At 35.0% G+C, this 14,944-nt stretch overlaps 3 protein-coding genes across 3 annotated transcripts; all 3 read left to right on the top strand.

Moving 5' to 3' along the window:
- Positions 1-1,223: 1,223 nt before the first annotated feature.
- On the top strand, positions 1,224-2,463 carry LOC117681642 (uncharacterized). Its single transcript, XM_034447002.2, has 2 exons — positions 1,224-1,646; positions 1,861-2,463. The coding sequence occupies exons 1-2, from the start codon at positions 1,272-1,274 to the stop codon at positions 2,350-2,352; spliced, it is 867 nt and encodes a 288-aa protein (XP_034302893.2). The 5' UTR covers positions 1,224-1,271; the 3' UTR covers positions 2,353-2,463.
- Positions 2,464-4,553: 2,090 nt separating this feature from the next.
- Positions 4,554-6,369, top strand: LOC136272606 (uncharacterized). Its single transcript, XM_066074361.1, has 3 exons — positions 4,554-5,003; positions 5,139-5,633; positions 5,878-6,369. Exons 1-3 carry the CDS (start codon positions 4,554-4,556, stop codon positions 6,367-6,369), a joined length of 1,437 nt encoding a protein of 478 aa, XP_065930433.1.
- Positions 6,370-12,416: 6,047 nt separating this feature from the next.
- On the top strand, positions 12,417-14,319 carry LOC136272633 (uncharacterized). Its single transcript, XM_066074524.1, has 3 exons — positions 12,417-12,954; positions 13,090-13,584; positions 13,813-14,319. Exons 1-3 carry the CDS (start codon positions 12,505-12,507, stop codon positions 14,302-14,304), a joined length of 1,437 nt encoding a protein of 478 aa, XP_065930596.1. The 5' UTR covers positions 12,417-12,504; the 3' UTR covers positions 14,305-14,319.
- Positions 14,320-14,944: the final 625 nt, after the last annotated feature.

The following is a 14,944-nucleotide window of genomic DNA, read 5'->3' on the forward strand; positions in this document are numbered from 1 at the left end:
CCGGTCAGGACCGTAGCAATAGACCGTGGCTATTTATAGCCACCGTCTAAAAATGCTCATGTACAGACAAGTATATACAGCGACAAACAGACATATATGCACAAACAATCTCGAATACTTTATTTATCAACCATGGAAGTTTGCGTATTTTTAGTTAAGAGGTGGGTGGGGGAGAGGGGGACATTATCTATCAAAAGTCATACATATGCAAAAGGATACATAATAGTATACTTATATTTTCTTTTGCTATAATTTGATTACAATATCCTTGCAGCTATTATAAACAGTTTATAACAAATCACAAATAGTTTGCCAATACTTTTCATACTCAGCAAATTTACAATTCTTAAGTACAGTAGTTTCTCAATATGTATTCTATCAGTGACAGTTCGTTTTAACATGAGAGTCGAGAGGTTTGGGACATTCTTAAACTTACTGGCAAAAATAAATTGTTTTACTGTAAGAATCGCTCCATGTTAATGTTCATGTTAATGGCATGTTGAAAATAACTTGGTTCAAATCCTTTATTTTTCGATTGGTGACTCAAAATGAACTTAAAGTGCTTGTCATATGGCATATGTATTAAACGTATGTACGATGCTCTCTATTCCGCTCTTTCTGTATAAGTAAAGAAAAACGTGGCACCAACCTTGTTCGCAACACAAACCATTATCTATAGCGTACTTGCATCTCTCCTGTATCTCGAAGGTTTGGTCGACTAACTTGAAATTTAAATAGTTACATTTTAGGTTTGCATTTTAACACCAAACGAAGTGTTCGACAAAAACACTACTTCTCAGTACCAAAACGTTATTCTGACAGCATTTATCGGTACAAAAAACCCCATTTAGACAAAATTACGCATAATACCAAAATATTATGAATTCACAAAAGGCTTAAAAAGTCAAATAAAACTCATTTTTGTTACAAGAACTGATTAGTTTTAACAGGCCAATAAATGTTGGCGAACTATTACTTAATCAAGAATTCTTGCTATGTTTGCTGTGCTTTTAACTACATCACTGTAAAAAAAACCCTTAAAATAAGTTAACTGCACGTTAATTTTCCAAAATGTATTGAAAGGCTTTAAAATGTGCATAGCAAAGATCGTCAGCAAAAATCTATGTTAAATGTATCGCCAGTCTATCTTATCCCGAAATCGCCAGTCTTCCCCTCCAGTTCGAGACAGAGGAATCGCGAGTCTTCACCCCGAATGTATATAAACTCGTGCGGATACAGAACATTCATATCCACAGAAATACTCTGATCAAATGAGCATGGCTGTTCCACTAGGAGGCTACAGAGAGCAAGGAGCAGAGTTTCTAGACTTCTATGAACAGGAAGTCCGTGCCAGAGATGCTAAAATGGCTCTCCATAAGGAACTGCATGCTCTCTTCGGGGCTCTAAGAGAGGGAGAAGAAGAATCTTCAACGTCCTCGTCAACCGCAGAGAAGCCAAAGTCCAGAACACTTCCATTTAAGCCAGCTCTGAAAAAGAAACCTTCGCGCACAAAGGCTCCTTCCATTACCAAAGGGAAGAAAAACAGTTCCCTCATTCATAAAGTCAAGAAAACCATCGCCAAAAAGAAACCCAGGTCTGCAGTCGATAGAAAGAAGGCAAAAGTCTTGGCCATTTCTTGTCAAAAGGTACGTAGAAGTCGTTTTTCTTCTTCAGAATACACCCCATTAGATTGAGATTGTTATCTCGGCCCTTAATAGAACACTTTGGCTTACTAGAGGTTTTCCATTTATCGATCCAGTCTGCTTTCTTTTTCGGGATTCCTTGGCTGGCGAAAATGTTTGTTGTTTGACCACGCAGCTCTTTACCATTTGTGGTAAATTGTATTTCATAATATTTCAGATGAAAGCTCTTAGAAAACTGAAGAGAGAAAACGTTCCGGACACGAACTTTTCTTTAAACAAAATACAGTGGTCCCCATGGGAACTAGTTATCTCTCCCACCAAACCAGAAAACGACTCTTTGTGGACTGAAAGATACAGAGGAAGAAAGGGTTTCCGCAAAACCAGCGTCTGCGGAGGAAAAACTTTTCCTGCAGCTGTGTACGAGTTCTCTGTGAGGAAACTTTCCGATCCTAAACGTTACGTGACATACTGTAAATTGTCGTCAGGATTCACCAAGACAAAGTGTTGGGAATCGAGACTTTTATCTCATTCTGACGTTCGATCCCAAGTCAACAAAATTGTTGCTTTAGGGTATTCCGTCTATGTACGACGATGTTTGTTGAATGATTCTAACAAAGACACTGTCAGGAAATCATTACTTCGATATGACTATGCTTGGAAACGAGTTACAGATGTTAGAAATTCGCATAGAGATATATCAGTAGCATAATTTCTGTCATGTTATTTATTCTATGTCGTTTCTATAGTACTTGTGTTGCGTTTTGATATCAGAATATTGATTCTGAATTTGTTGTTGTTGTTTTTAAGTAAAACAAATATGAATGCACCTCTTACTTATGTCACTTTACAAATTTCACGACATGCCACTGGTATATTTTAAGCTTCTTGAAGTAAAATAGTTCATGAAATATATCAAATAAGGAATTGAATGGAAAATTGAATAGCATTGCAATTGTGAAAATCAGAAGTGAAGTGCAAACTTTACGGCATTGACGAAATGGTGGAATCGCACGGGAATCTGCAAGATTCAACAGGGAGCTAATATAACACGAAATGCCGGTGAACTGTTGACCAGTAGAATTCTGACATTGACAGCTACGGCGTGCTGATAGTAGGGATTGTAAATATTTTGTAGTAATAAGACTGGGTAAGCTTGATAAAGCTAAAAATTAACAAAAATTGTCGAAATGTTAAAAGGATCAATATCTCACAAAAATCAAAGTATTGGAAATTGTTCACACATCTTGTCAGTAATTTTCCACAAAGATTGATTAAGATTCTTTAAGGCAAAAAAATGGAGATCTGATTCTGCTGAATGTAAGCATGCAGAAATGATTCTAGTCACAGTATTTAAAAAAACTGTTCTGGATATAGTAACTTACGTAAATATTTGTCCAGTGTTACCTTAAAGTGTTGTTTTGAAACACACACGTAAATTTTGAACTGCGTCGAGGAAATATTAATTTCATTATTATTACGCAAAATTCACTTGAACTACCAATCTATTGAAACTGTGTGACTATACCGAGATTACAGTCCTTTGAAACGCAAACAAGGATCGCTCCATGTTTTTTTTATTCAAACTTTCATGTACAAATTATTGGCATTTTCTCATATACTTAGGTTAGAGTGCATACACATCACATATTCACTTACTTTAAGATATAATGTATAAACATCGACAAACAGACATGTATATGCACAAACAATCTCGAATACTTTCTTTATCAACCATGGAAGTTTGAGTATTTTTAGTTAAGAAGGGGGGGGGGGGTGAGGGTGTGTAGGAGGGCGGAGAAAAAGAGGGGAACACTATCTATCAAAAGTCATACATATGCAAGAGGATACATAATAGTAGACTTATATTTTCTTTTGCTATGATTTGATTAAATATCCTTGCAGCTATTATAAACACATTTTATAACAAGTAACAAATAGTTTGCCAATACTTTTAATACTCAGCAAATTTACAATTCTTAAGTAACAGTAGTTTCTCAATATGTATTCAATCAGTGACAGTTCGTTTTAACATGAGCGTAGTGAGGTTTGGGACATTCTTATATTTACTGGCAAAAATAAATTGTTTTACTGTAAGAATCGCTCCATGTTAATGTTCATGTTAATGGTATGTTGAAAATAGCTTGGTTCAAATCCTTTATTTTTCTATTGGTGACTCAAAATGAACTGAAAGTTCCTGTCATATGGCATATGTGTTAAACGTATGTACGATGCTCTCTATTCCGCTCTTTCTGTATATGTTAAGAAAAACGTGGCACGAACCTTGTTCGCAACACAAAACATTCTTTATAGCGTACATGCATCTCTCCTGTATCTCGAAGGTTTGGTTGACTAACTTCAGATTTAAAAAGTTACATTTTAGGTTTGCATTTTAACACCAAACGAAGTTTTGGACAAAACCACTACTTCTCAGTACCAAAACGTTATTCTGACAGCACTTATCGGTACAAAAAACCCCATTTAGACAAAATTACGCATAATACCAAAATATTATGAATTCACAAAAGGCTTAAAAAGTCAAATAAAATGGGCATTTTTCTTACAAGAACTGATTAATCTTAACAGGCCAATAAATGTTGGCGAACTATTTTTATTAGTTAATCAAGAATTCTTGCTATGTTTGCTGTGCTTTTGACTACATCACTGTAAAAAAAACTTAAAATAAGTTAACTGCACGTTAATTTTCCAAAATGTATTGAAAGGCTTTAAAATGTGCATATCAAAGATCGTCAGCAAAAATCTATGTTAAATGTATCGCCAGTCTATCTTATCCCGAAATCGCCAGTCTTCCTCATGCACGAGCTCGAGACAGGAATCGCGAGTCTTCACCCCGAATGTATATAAACTCGTGCGGATACAGAACATTCATATCCACAGAAATACCCTGATTTAATGAACATGGCTGTTCCACCAGGAGGACCAATGGAGATCTGCTTCTCTTTTGATACTACTGGGTCGATGTCCAGTTCTATAAACGCTGTAAAAGAAAATGTGCAAGAATTGATTCTACGACTACAGACGGACATACCCGGTCTTAGAATCGCTGTCTTCGCTCATGGTGATTATTGTGATAAAAACTCGTCATATGTCACCAAACACATTGACTTTTCAACCGATTTGAAAGAACTGTGTAACTGGGTGAAAAATGTTGAATCCACGGGTGGCGGCGATAGCGATGAATGTTATGAATTGGTGTTGCATGAGGTTCAAAGTCTATCGTGGACGCCGAGATCACAGAGAGCTCTGGTGATGATTGGAGATGCAAATCCGCATGGTGTAAATTACCCAGACAATAAATTGAGATTAGATTGGGAAGTGGAATTAGACAAATTGGCAGCAATGGTGAGTACTTTTATGCAATAATTAGAGTATACACGCTTTTGATGGTAAATTAATTTCGATCACTTATAATTCAAAGCAACATTAAAAGCAAAGCAGTTTAAATTTTGGCTCATAAACACTTTTCATCTCATTCAGAGTGTCCGCGTGTACGGTGTACAGTGCGGAGGTTCGGGCGATGAGAGAACCAAAAACTTCTACCAAACACTGGCCAACAAGACGGCGGGCAGACGAGTGGAGTTGGAGCAGTTTTCCAACTTATTTGATTTTATCATGGCTATTTGCTACAGAGAGCAAGGAGCAGAGTTTCTAGACCTCTATGAACAGGAAGTCCGTGCCAGAGATGCTAGAATGGGTCTCCATAAGGACGTGCACGCTCTGTTCGGGGCTCTAAGAGAGGGAGAAGAAGAACCTTCAACTTCCTCGTCAACCGCAGAGAAGCCAAAGTCCAGAACACTTGCATTCAAGCCAGCTCTGAAAAAGAAACCTTCGCTCACAAAGGCTCCTTCCATTACCAAAGGGAAGAAAAACAGTTCCCTCATTCATAAAGTCAAGAAAACCATCGCCAAAAAGAAACCCAGCTCTGCAGTCGATAGAAAGAAGGCGAAACTCTTGGCCATTTCTTGTCAAAAGGTATGTAGAAGTCTTTTTTCTTCTTCTTCTTCCTCTTCCTCTTCTTCTTCTTCTTCTTCTTCTTCAGAATACACCCCATTAGATTGAAAATGTTGCTCGACCCTTAAAAGAACCCTTGGCTAACCAGAGGTTTTCTATTTATTGATCCAGCCTGCTCTCTTTTTTTTTGGCTGGCAAAAATGTTTGTTGTATGACCACGCAGCTCTTTACCATTTGTGGTAAATTGTATTTCATAATATTTCAGATGAACAATCTTAGAAAACTGAAGAGAGAAAACGTTCCGGACACGAACTTTTCTTTAAACAAAATACAGTGGTCCCCATGGGAACTAGTTATCTCTCCCACCAAACCAGAAAACGACTCTTTGTGGTCTGAAAGATACAGAGGAAGAAAGGGTTTCCGCAAAACCAGCGTCTGCGGAGGAAAAACTTTTCCTGCAGCTGTGTACGAGTTCTCTGTGAGGAAACTTTCCGATCCTAAACGCTACGTGACATACTGTAAATTGTCGTCAGGATTCACCAAGACAAGGTGTTGGGAATCGAGACTATTATCTCATTCTGACGTTCGATCCCAAGTCAACAAAATTGTTGCTTTAGGGTATTCCGTCTATGTACGACGATGTTTGTTGAATGATTCTAACAAAGACACTGTCAGGAAATCATTACTTCGATATGACTATGCTTGGAAGCGAGTTACAAATGTTAGAGATTCGAAAAGAGATATATCAGTAGCATAATTTGTGTCATGTTATTTATTCTATGTCGTTTCTATTGTACTTGTGGTGCATTTTTATATCAGAATATAGATTCTGAATTTGTTGTTGTTTTTCAAATAAAACAAATATGAATGCACCTCTTACTTATGTCACTTTACAAATTTCACGACATGCCACTGGTATATTTTAAGCTTCTTAAAGTAAAATAGTTCATGAAATATATCAAATAAGGAATTGAATTGAAAATTGAATAGCATTGCAATTGTGAAAATCAGAAGTGAAGTGCAAACCTTACGGCATTGACGAAAGGGTGGCATCGCAAGGGAATCTTCAAGATTCAAAGGGGAGCTAATATAACACAAAATGCCGGTCAACTGTTGACCGGTAGAATTCTGACATTGACAGCTACGGCGTGCTATAAGTAGGGATTGTAAACATTTTGTAGTAATAAGACTGGGTAAGCTTGGCAAAGCTAAAAAAAAAATGAAAATTTGGCGAAATATTAAAGGATCAATATCTCACAAAAATCAAAGTAATGGAAATTGTTCACATCTTGTCAGTAATTTTCCACAAAGATTGGTTTTGGATTCTTTAAAGAGAAAAACACAGATGCATTTCTGCTGAATGTAAGTATGCAGAAATGATTCTAGTCACATTATTGAAAGAAAACTGTACTCGTTATAGTAACTTGCTTAAATATCTGTCCCGTGTTAGCTTAAAGTGTTGTTTTGAAACACACACGTAAAGAACAAGTGCACTTAAGCTATAGAGAATGGGCCCTTTTTGAGTGCCGTTTATATGTAGAAAATATCAACAAATTGCTTTTTTCTCGTAATAGTTAAGCACTCATGGATACTTCTGATTTATATGCACGCTTAATTTTACCAAAATTAGCATACAATTTAAAAAATTGAGGATTTTTAAATGCCTATAAATAATCTAAATCCGGAAAAATCGAACCGAACCTACTTGAATTGTGTCTATTTAAATCAGAGGGAGGAGACATTTAAATCAACATTGCTCTGTTGGTGGATCGATTGGCGCGTTTGCTGAATTATACTTATGTATTATTTTACGTTTTATAAAAATCGAATGAAGCTTTGAAGTTGCATATTTCCATAGTGACAAACAAACATTCCTGACCATACAAAGATGATGGAAAGTGATCTAAAACGTGTCAATGTTTTACAGTGAGCACATTTGACAAACGTTTACCTGGATAGAAACCTCGTGATTGTTTGAAATAATTTATGCATGCGTGAGTTCAAACATGGGTCACGCAAGTAATAGCTTTCGCTTGCTATAGGAAAAATCTTGAAATTTTCATACGTTTTTCATTTTTTAGGTACCAGCCTAACCGAGTACAAACTTCTTTCTTTCACAGGAGTTTTCTAAATGTATAATGCGTATTTTGTCTTTTCCACAAGTTTGTACTCGGTTAGGCTGACAGTAAACAAAGGCTTTAAAATGAATGCCTGTCCTCGATTTACTATACAAAATCACGAATGTCTGCTGACCCCTACTATGTTTTAAAGCTTCGTGCTTTTTATAAACAATAAATTCAGCGCTAAAACTTGCTAATTCTTATGGAATAAATATCAATAGATAATGTTAGGGGAAAAAATATGCTTAATTTGATTCTTCATTTTTTCACTTTTTATCGGGGCCCATAATTGCACTCGTCCTTTTGAACTGCGTCGAGGAAATATTTTTTTTATAATTTATTTCTTTTTCAAAGAAACAGACATGCAAAACAGACATTCAATCATACACACACACATGCACACTTATGAATAAACACTGAAATTTATTATTTTGTGGTTACTTGCTTATATGGGAAAAAAATTAAGTATAGAAAAAAAAATATTCATGATACAGTGTAATAAAAATAAATCAGATATCAGCAGCCAATATATCTTTCCAACTATCCCATAAGTTTTCAAAATATTGTAGTTTACCAGTTTGTATTGCAGCATATCTTTCAATATTGTATTTTAGTTTTAAGTGATAAAGGAAACCAATCAGACATGGTGTCTTATTTGACATAAGACAACAAAAAATATATTGTTTCATATACAGAATTATAAAATTAATTACTTTGTTATGAAATGACAATGGAAGTTGGCCAAGTATAATATTAAACATATTAAATCCAATTCTTTCAGAGGTCTTTCTATAAATGTATACACTAAGTTCACTCCACAGGGTATGTATTTTCTCACAGGAAATAAAAACATGTATTATTGTTTCCACATTGTTTTTACAAAACCCACATGTGTCAGTATTTTTAATATTGATTTTTTTAAGGTAGTATCCAACTGGAAGAATTTTGTGTAGAATTCTAAATTGAAGCCATTGTACAGAAGAATCTTTGGTAGTTTTAAAACAAATCTTAAAAATATCATATACAGTAAGATCTTCAACATTATAATCAATCAGACCTGTTTTCCATCTGGTTACAGCAATTGGAACAACCACATTTTCGTTCAAAACATTGTAAATAATTTTTGTACACTTTTCATGGAGTATGATTGTTTGGAGAAAAAATGGTATACATGGATTAGGATTTCTTTGAACAGAAGTCCTGTCAATGTTAGACATTTTAAAAAACATAAAAATTGCTGATTTAACACTGTTGTATTGCATTATACATATATTCTTGAGATTGTATTTACATTTAAATTCTTCATAACTTAAAAAATTACAATTTTCATCATAAAAATCTTGTATGACCTTTACACCATTCTTGTACCAGGTTTTTATGAAAACATATTTATTTGCTATGAGTATTTTTGAATTGTACCACACCGGAGAATTTAAAAGATTATCTTTTGCCTTTGGGTGATCAATATAGGTAATAATAAAACATAACCATGAATTTAACACATCTTTCCAAAAATCATTGTTTACCTTGTGTAAACATTCAATTACAAAACTATCACCAAAATCAAACAAATTCTGTAAAAACTCATTTCCATAAATGGTAAATAAAAAATCCATCCATGGTTTGTATGATTTTGTAAGCCTTTTTATCCATGAACATTTGAGAGATATTATAAAATTGTTAATGTCAACCATTTTCAACCCTCCTGATGAATAGTCCTGTGTAATGACTGACCTCTTAACTTTATCAATCTTAGATTTCCACAGAAATTCAAACAAAATTTTACTAAGGTATGAAATTGTTTCTTTCTTTGGATTTGGTAGTGAAATGAATAAATGATTTAGTTTCGGTATGAGCAAACTTTTAATAACAGTAATTCTACCAATGGGAGTAAGAATTCGTCGTTTCCATTGCTCTACCATAGCTATAATTTTTGGAATTTGTAAATTATAATTCATATCGACAATATTATGAAGATTTACTGAGAACTGAATTCCTAAAAGGTTGAATGTTGTTGACCCCCAATCCAATTTCCATCTTGTGTGATGATAAACCTGATCTGAAAATTTTTTGGATCCAATCCAAATAATTTTTGTCTTAGATGTATTTATTTTAAGACCAGAAAAACTCGAAAAAAAATTCTATGGTTTCAAGAGCTGCAAAAAGTGATTTTGGTGAACCATCAAGGACTAGTGAAGTGTCATCTGCATATTGTGATATATTATGTTCAATATCATTAATAAAAATACCTTTAATATCTTTGTTTTGTTTAATCATTATTGCTAAAATTTCTGCACACATGATAAATAAATATGGAGCAACAGGGTCTCCTTGCCTGCATCCCCTTTGTACAACAAACTGTTGTGATAAATGGCCGCACTGTAAAATAGCAGCATGGAAGTTTGTATTTAAAATCTTAATCCACTGAATAATATTTTCTCCAAAGCCAAAATATTTAAGGACTTGGTATATGAATGACCACGCCATAAAATCAAAAGCCTTTTCAAAATCTATAAGTATTAAAAGACCAGGTATGTTTTTGAACTCAGTGTAAGATAACAGGTCATATATAAATCTGGTATTTTCTCCAATGTATCTTCCCTTCATAAATCCAGACTGTGTATCAGATATTAAATAATCTAATACTTTCTTAATTCTAAAACTAACACACCCTGAAATAATCTTGTACAAAACATTTAAAAGAGTAATTGGTCGCCAGTTTTTTTAAAAACTGTCTAGGCTTATCACCTTTAGGTAGACATGAGATAATTCCAAGTCTCTGTGAGATGGGGAGTTCCTTCTTCAAAAATATACAGTTAATGGCTCGTACAACAAAATTTTTAATATCTTTCCAAAATTTTTAAAAAAATTCAGCAGTGTACCCATCACTCCCAGGAGATTTGTTGTTCTTCATATGTTTTATGACATTTAATACCTCTTTTTCTAAAAAAAAACATCTTCTAGACCATTTGACAACTCATTTTTTAACTTAGGTGAATTGTAATTAAAAATAATATTATCTAAATCAATCCTTACTAATTTGTGTCCTCACTTGCATATAAATTTTCATAGTACTTCTTTACATAATCTAGTATTTTTTCTTGCTCATATACCCTTCCAATACCCTCAACTTCAATTTGTTTTATTGTTTTGTTTATGTAATTTCTAGATTCCAAATTGCAAAAATATGTTGAAGGTTTTTCGCCTTCCTCCATCCAATGGGCACGAGACATTATTATATTTCCAAACAACTTTTCCTTGCGTAGCTTTTCAAGAGCACATTTTTTTTTTCGTCGAGGAAATATTAATTTCATTATTATTAGGCAAAATTCACTTGAACTACCAATCAATTGAAACTGCGTGACTATACTGAGATTACGGTTCTTTGAAATGCAAACAAGGATCGCTCCATGTTTTTTTTAATTCAAACTTTCATGTACAAATTATTCACATTTTCTCATATACTTAGTTTACAGTGCATACACATCACATATTCACTTCATTTAAGATATAAGAATAAACACAGTCACATACCGAAGATAAAAATGCTCATGTACAGACAAGTATATACAGCGACAAACAGACATATATGCACAAACAATCTCGAATACTTTATTTATCAACCATGGAAGTTTGCGTATTTTTAGTTAAGAGGTGGGTGGGGGAGAGGGGGACATTATCTATCAAAAGTCATACATATGCAAAAGGATACATAATAGTATACTTATATTTTCTTTTGCTATAATTTGATTACAATATCCTTGCAGCTATTATAAACAGTTTATAACAAATCACAAATAGTTTGCCAATACTTTTCATACTCAGCAAATTTACAATTCTTAAGTACAGTAGTTTCTCAATATGTATTCTATCAGTGACAGTTCGTTTTAACATGAGAGTCGAGAGGTTTGGGACATTCTTAAACTTACTGGCAAAAATAAATTGTTTTACTGTAAGAATCGCTCCATGTTAATGTTCATGTTAATGGCATGTTGAAAATAACTTGGTTCAAATCCTTTATTTTTCGATTGGTGACTCAAAATGAACTTAAAGTGCTTGTCATATGGCATATGTATTAAACGTATGTACGATGCTCTCTATTCCGCTCTTTCTGTATAAGTAAAGAAAAACGTGGCACCAACCTTGTTCGCAACACAAACCATTATCTATAGCGTACTTGCATCTCTCCTGTATCTCGAAGGTTTGGTCGACTAACTTGAAATTTAAATAGTTACATTTTAGGTTTGCATTTTAACACCAAACGAAGTGTTCGACAAAAACACTACTTCTCAGTACCAAAACGTTATTCTGACAGCATTTATCGGTACAAAAAACCCCATTTAGACAAAATTACGCATAATACCAAAATATTATGAATTCACAAAAGGCTTAAAAAGTCAAATAAAATGGGCATTTTTCTTACAAGAACTGATTAATCTTAACAGGCCAATAAATGTTGGCGAACTATTTTTATTAGTTAATCAAGAATTCTTGCTATGTTTGCTGTGCTTTTGACTACATCACTGTAAAAAAAACTTAAAATAAGTTAACTGCACGTTAATTTTCTAAAATGTATTGAAAGGCTTTAAAATGTGCATAGCAAAGATCGTCAGCAAAAATCTATGTTAAATGTATCGCCAGTCTATCTTATCCCAAAATCGCCAGTCTTCCCCATGCACGAGCTCGAGACAGGAATCGCGAGTCTTCACCCCGAATGTATATAAACTCGTGCGGATACAGAACATTCATATCCACAGAAATACCCTGATCAAATGAACATGGCTGTTCCACCAGGAGGACCAATGGAGATCTGCTTCTCTTTTGATACTACTGGGTCGATGTCCAGTTCTATAAACGCTGTAAAAGAAAATGTGCAAGAATTGATTCTACGACTACAGACGGACATACCCGGTCTTAGAATTGCTGTCTTCGCTCATGGTGATTATTGTGATAAAAACTCGTCATATGTCACCAAACACATTGACTTTTCAACCGATTTGAAAGAACTGTGTAACTGGGTGAAAAATGTTGAATCCACGGGTGGCGGCGATAGCGATGAATGTTATGAATTGGTGTTGCATGAGGTTCAAAGTCTATCGTGGACGCCGAGATCACAGAGAGCTCTGGTGATGATTGGAGATGCAAATCCGCATGGTGTAAATTACCCAGACAATAAATTGAGATTAGATTGGGAAGTGGAATTAGACAAATTGGCAGCAATGGTGAGTACTTTTATGCAATAATTAGAGTATACACGCTTTTGATGGTAAATTAATTTCGATCACTTATAATTCAAAGCAACATTAAAAGCAAAGCAGTTTAAATTTTGGCTCATAAACACTTTTCATCTCATTCAGAGTGTCCGCGTGTACGGTGTACAGTGCGGAGGTTCGGGCGATGAGAGAACCAAAAACTTCTACCAAACACTGGCCAACAAGACGGCGGGCAGACGAGTGGAGTTGGAGCAGTTTTCCAACTTTTTTGATTTTATCATGGCTATTTGCTACAGAGAGCAAGGAGCAGAGTTTCTAGACCTCTATGAACAGGAAGTCCGTGCCAGAGATGCTAGAATGGGTCTCCATAAGGACGTACACGCTCTGTTCGGGGCTCTAAGAGAGGGAGAAGAAGAACCTTCAACTTCCTCGTCAACCGCAGAGAAGCCAAAGTCCAGAACACTTCCATTCAAGCCAGCTCTGAAAAAGAAACCTTCGCTCACAAAGGCTCCTTCCATTACCAAACTGAAGAAAAACAGTTCCCTCATTCATAAAGTCAAGAAAACCATCGCCAAAAAGAAACCCAGCTCTGCAGTCGATAGAAAGAAGGCGAAACTCTTGGCCATTTCTTGTCAAAAGGTACGTAGAAGTCTTTTTTCTTCTTCTTCTTCTTCTATTTCAGAATACACCCCATTAGATTGAAAATGTTTCTCGACCCTTAAAAGAACACTTTGGCTAACCAGAGGTTTTCTATTTATCGATCCAGCCTGCTCTCTTTTTCGGGATTCCTTGGCTGGCAAAAATATTTGTTGTATGACCACGCAGCTCTTTACCATTTGTGGTAAATTGTATTTCATAATATTTCAGATGAACGCTCTTAGAAAACTGAAGAGAGAAAACGTTCCGGACACGAACTTTTCTTTAAACAAAATACAGTGGTCCCCATGGGAACTAGTTATCTCTCCCACCAAACCAGAAAACGACTCTTTGTGGTCTGAAAGATACAGAGGAAGAAAGGGTTTCCGCAAAACCAGCGTCTGCGGAGGAAAGACTTTTCCTGCAGCTGTGTACGAGTTCTCTGTGAGGAAACTTTCCGATCCTAAACGCTACGTGACATACTGTAAATTGTCGTCAGGATTCACCAAGACAAGGTGTTGGGAATCGAGACTTTTATCTCATTCTGACGTTCGATCCCAAGTCAACAAAATTGTTGCTTTAGGGTATTCCGTCTATGTACGACGATGTTTGTTGAATGATTCTAACAAAGACACTGTCAGGAAATCATTACTTCGATATGACTATGCTTGGAAGCGAGTTACAAATGTTAGGGATTCGAAAAGAGATATATCAGTAGCATAATTTCTGTCATGTTATTTATTCTATGTCGTTTCTTTAGTACTTGTGTTGCGTTTTTATATCAGAATATTGATTCTGAAGTTGTTGTTGTTTTTCAAATAAAACAAATATGAATGCACCTCTTACTTATGTCACTTTACAAATTTCACGACATGCCACTTGTATATTTTAAGCTTCTTAAAGTAAAATAGTTCATGAAATATATCAAGTAAGGAATTGAATTGAAAATTGAATAGCATTGCAATTGTGAAAATCAGAAGTGAAGTGCAAACCTTACGGCATTGACAAAAGGGTGGCATCGCAAGGGAATCTTCAAGATTCAAAGGGGAACTAATATAACACGAAATGCCGGTCAACTGTTGACCGGTAGAATTCTGACATTGACAGCCACGGCGTGCTATTAGTAGGGATTGTAAACATTTTGCAGTAATAAGACTGGGTAAGCTTGGCAAAGCTAAAAAAAATGAAAATTTGGCGAAATATTAAAGGATCAATATCTCACAAAAATCAAAGTTTTGCAAATTGTTCACATCTTGTCAGTAATTTTCCACAAAGATTGGTTTTAGATTCCTTAAAGAGAAAAACACAGATGTGTTTCTGCTGAATGTAAGTATGCAGAAATGATTCTAGTCACAGTATTTAA

Source organism: Magallana gigas, chromosome 2 (assembly GCF_963853765.1).
Source record: "Magallana gigas chromosome 2, xbMagGiga1.1, whole genome shotgun sequence".
NCBI lineage: Eukaryota > Metazoa > Mollusca > Bivalvia > Ostreida > Ostreidae > Magallana > Magallana gigas.

Coding starts and splice junctions, on each gene's coding strand:
- LOC117681642 (XM_034447002.2), top strand. CDS start 1,272: ATGAGCATGGCTGTTCCACTAGGAGGCTACAGAGAGCAAGGAGCAGAG. Junction 1,647..1,860: donor TGGCCATTTCTTGTCAAAAG/GTACGTAGAAGT, acceptor ATAATATTTCAG/ATGAAAGCTCTTAGAAAACT.
- LOC136272606 (XM_066074361.1), top strand. CDS start 4,554: ATGAACATGGCTGTTCCACCAGGAGGACCAATGGAGATCTGCTTCTCT. Junction 5,004..5,138: donor TAGACAAATTGGCAGCAATG/GTGAGTACTTTT, acceptor CATCTCATTCAG/AGTGTCCGCGTGTACGGTGT. Junction 5,634..5,877: donor TGGCCATTTCTTGTCAAAAG/GTATGTAGAAGT, acceptor ATAATATTTCAG/ATGAACAATCTTAGAAAACT.
- LOC136272633 (XM_066074524.1), top strand. CDS start 12,505: ATGAACATGGCTGTTCCACCAGGAGGACCAATGGAGATCTGCTTCTCT. Junction 12,955..13,089: donor TAGACAAATTGGCAGCAATG/GTGAGTACTTTT, acceptor CATCTCATTCAG/AGTGTCCGCGTGTACGGTGT. Junction 13,585..13,812: donor TGGCCATTTCTTGTCAAAAG/GTACGTAGAAGT, acceptor ATAATATTTCAG/ATGAACGCTCTTAGAAAACT.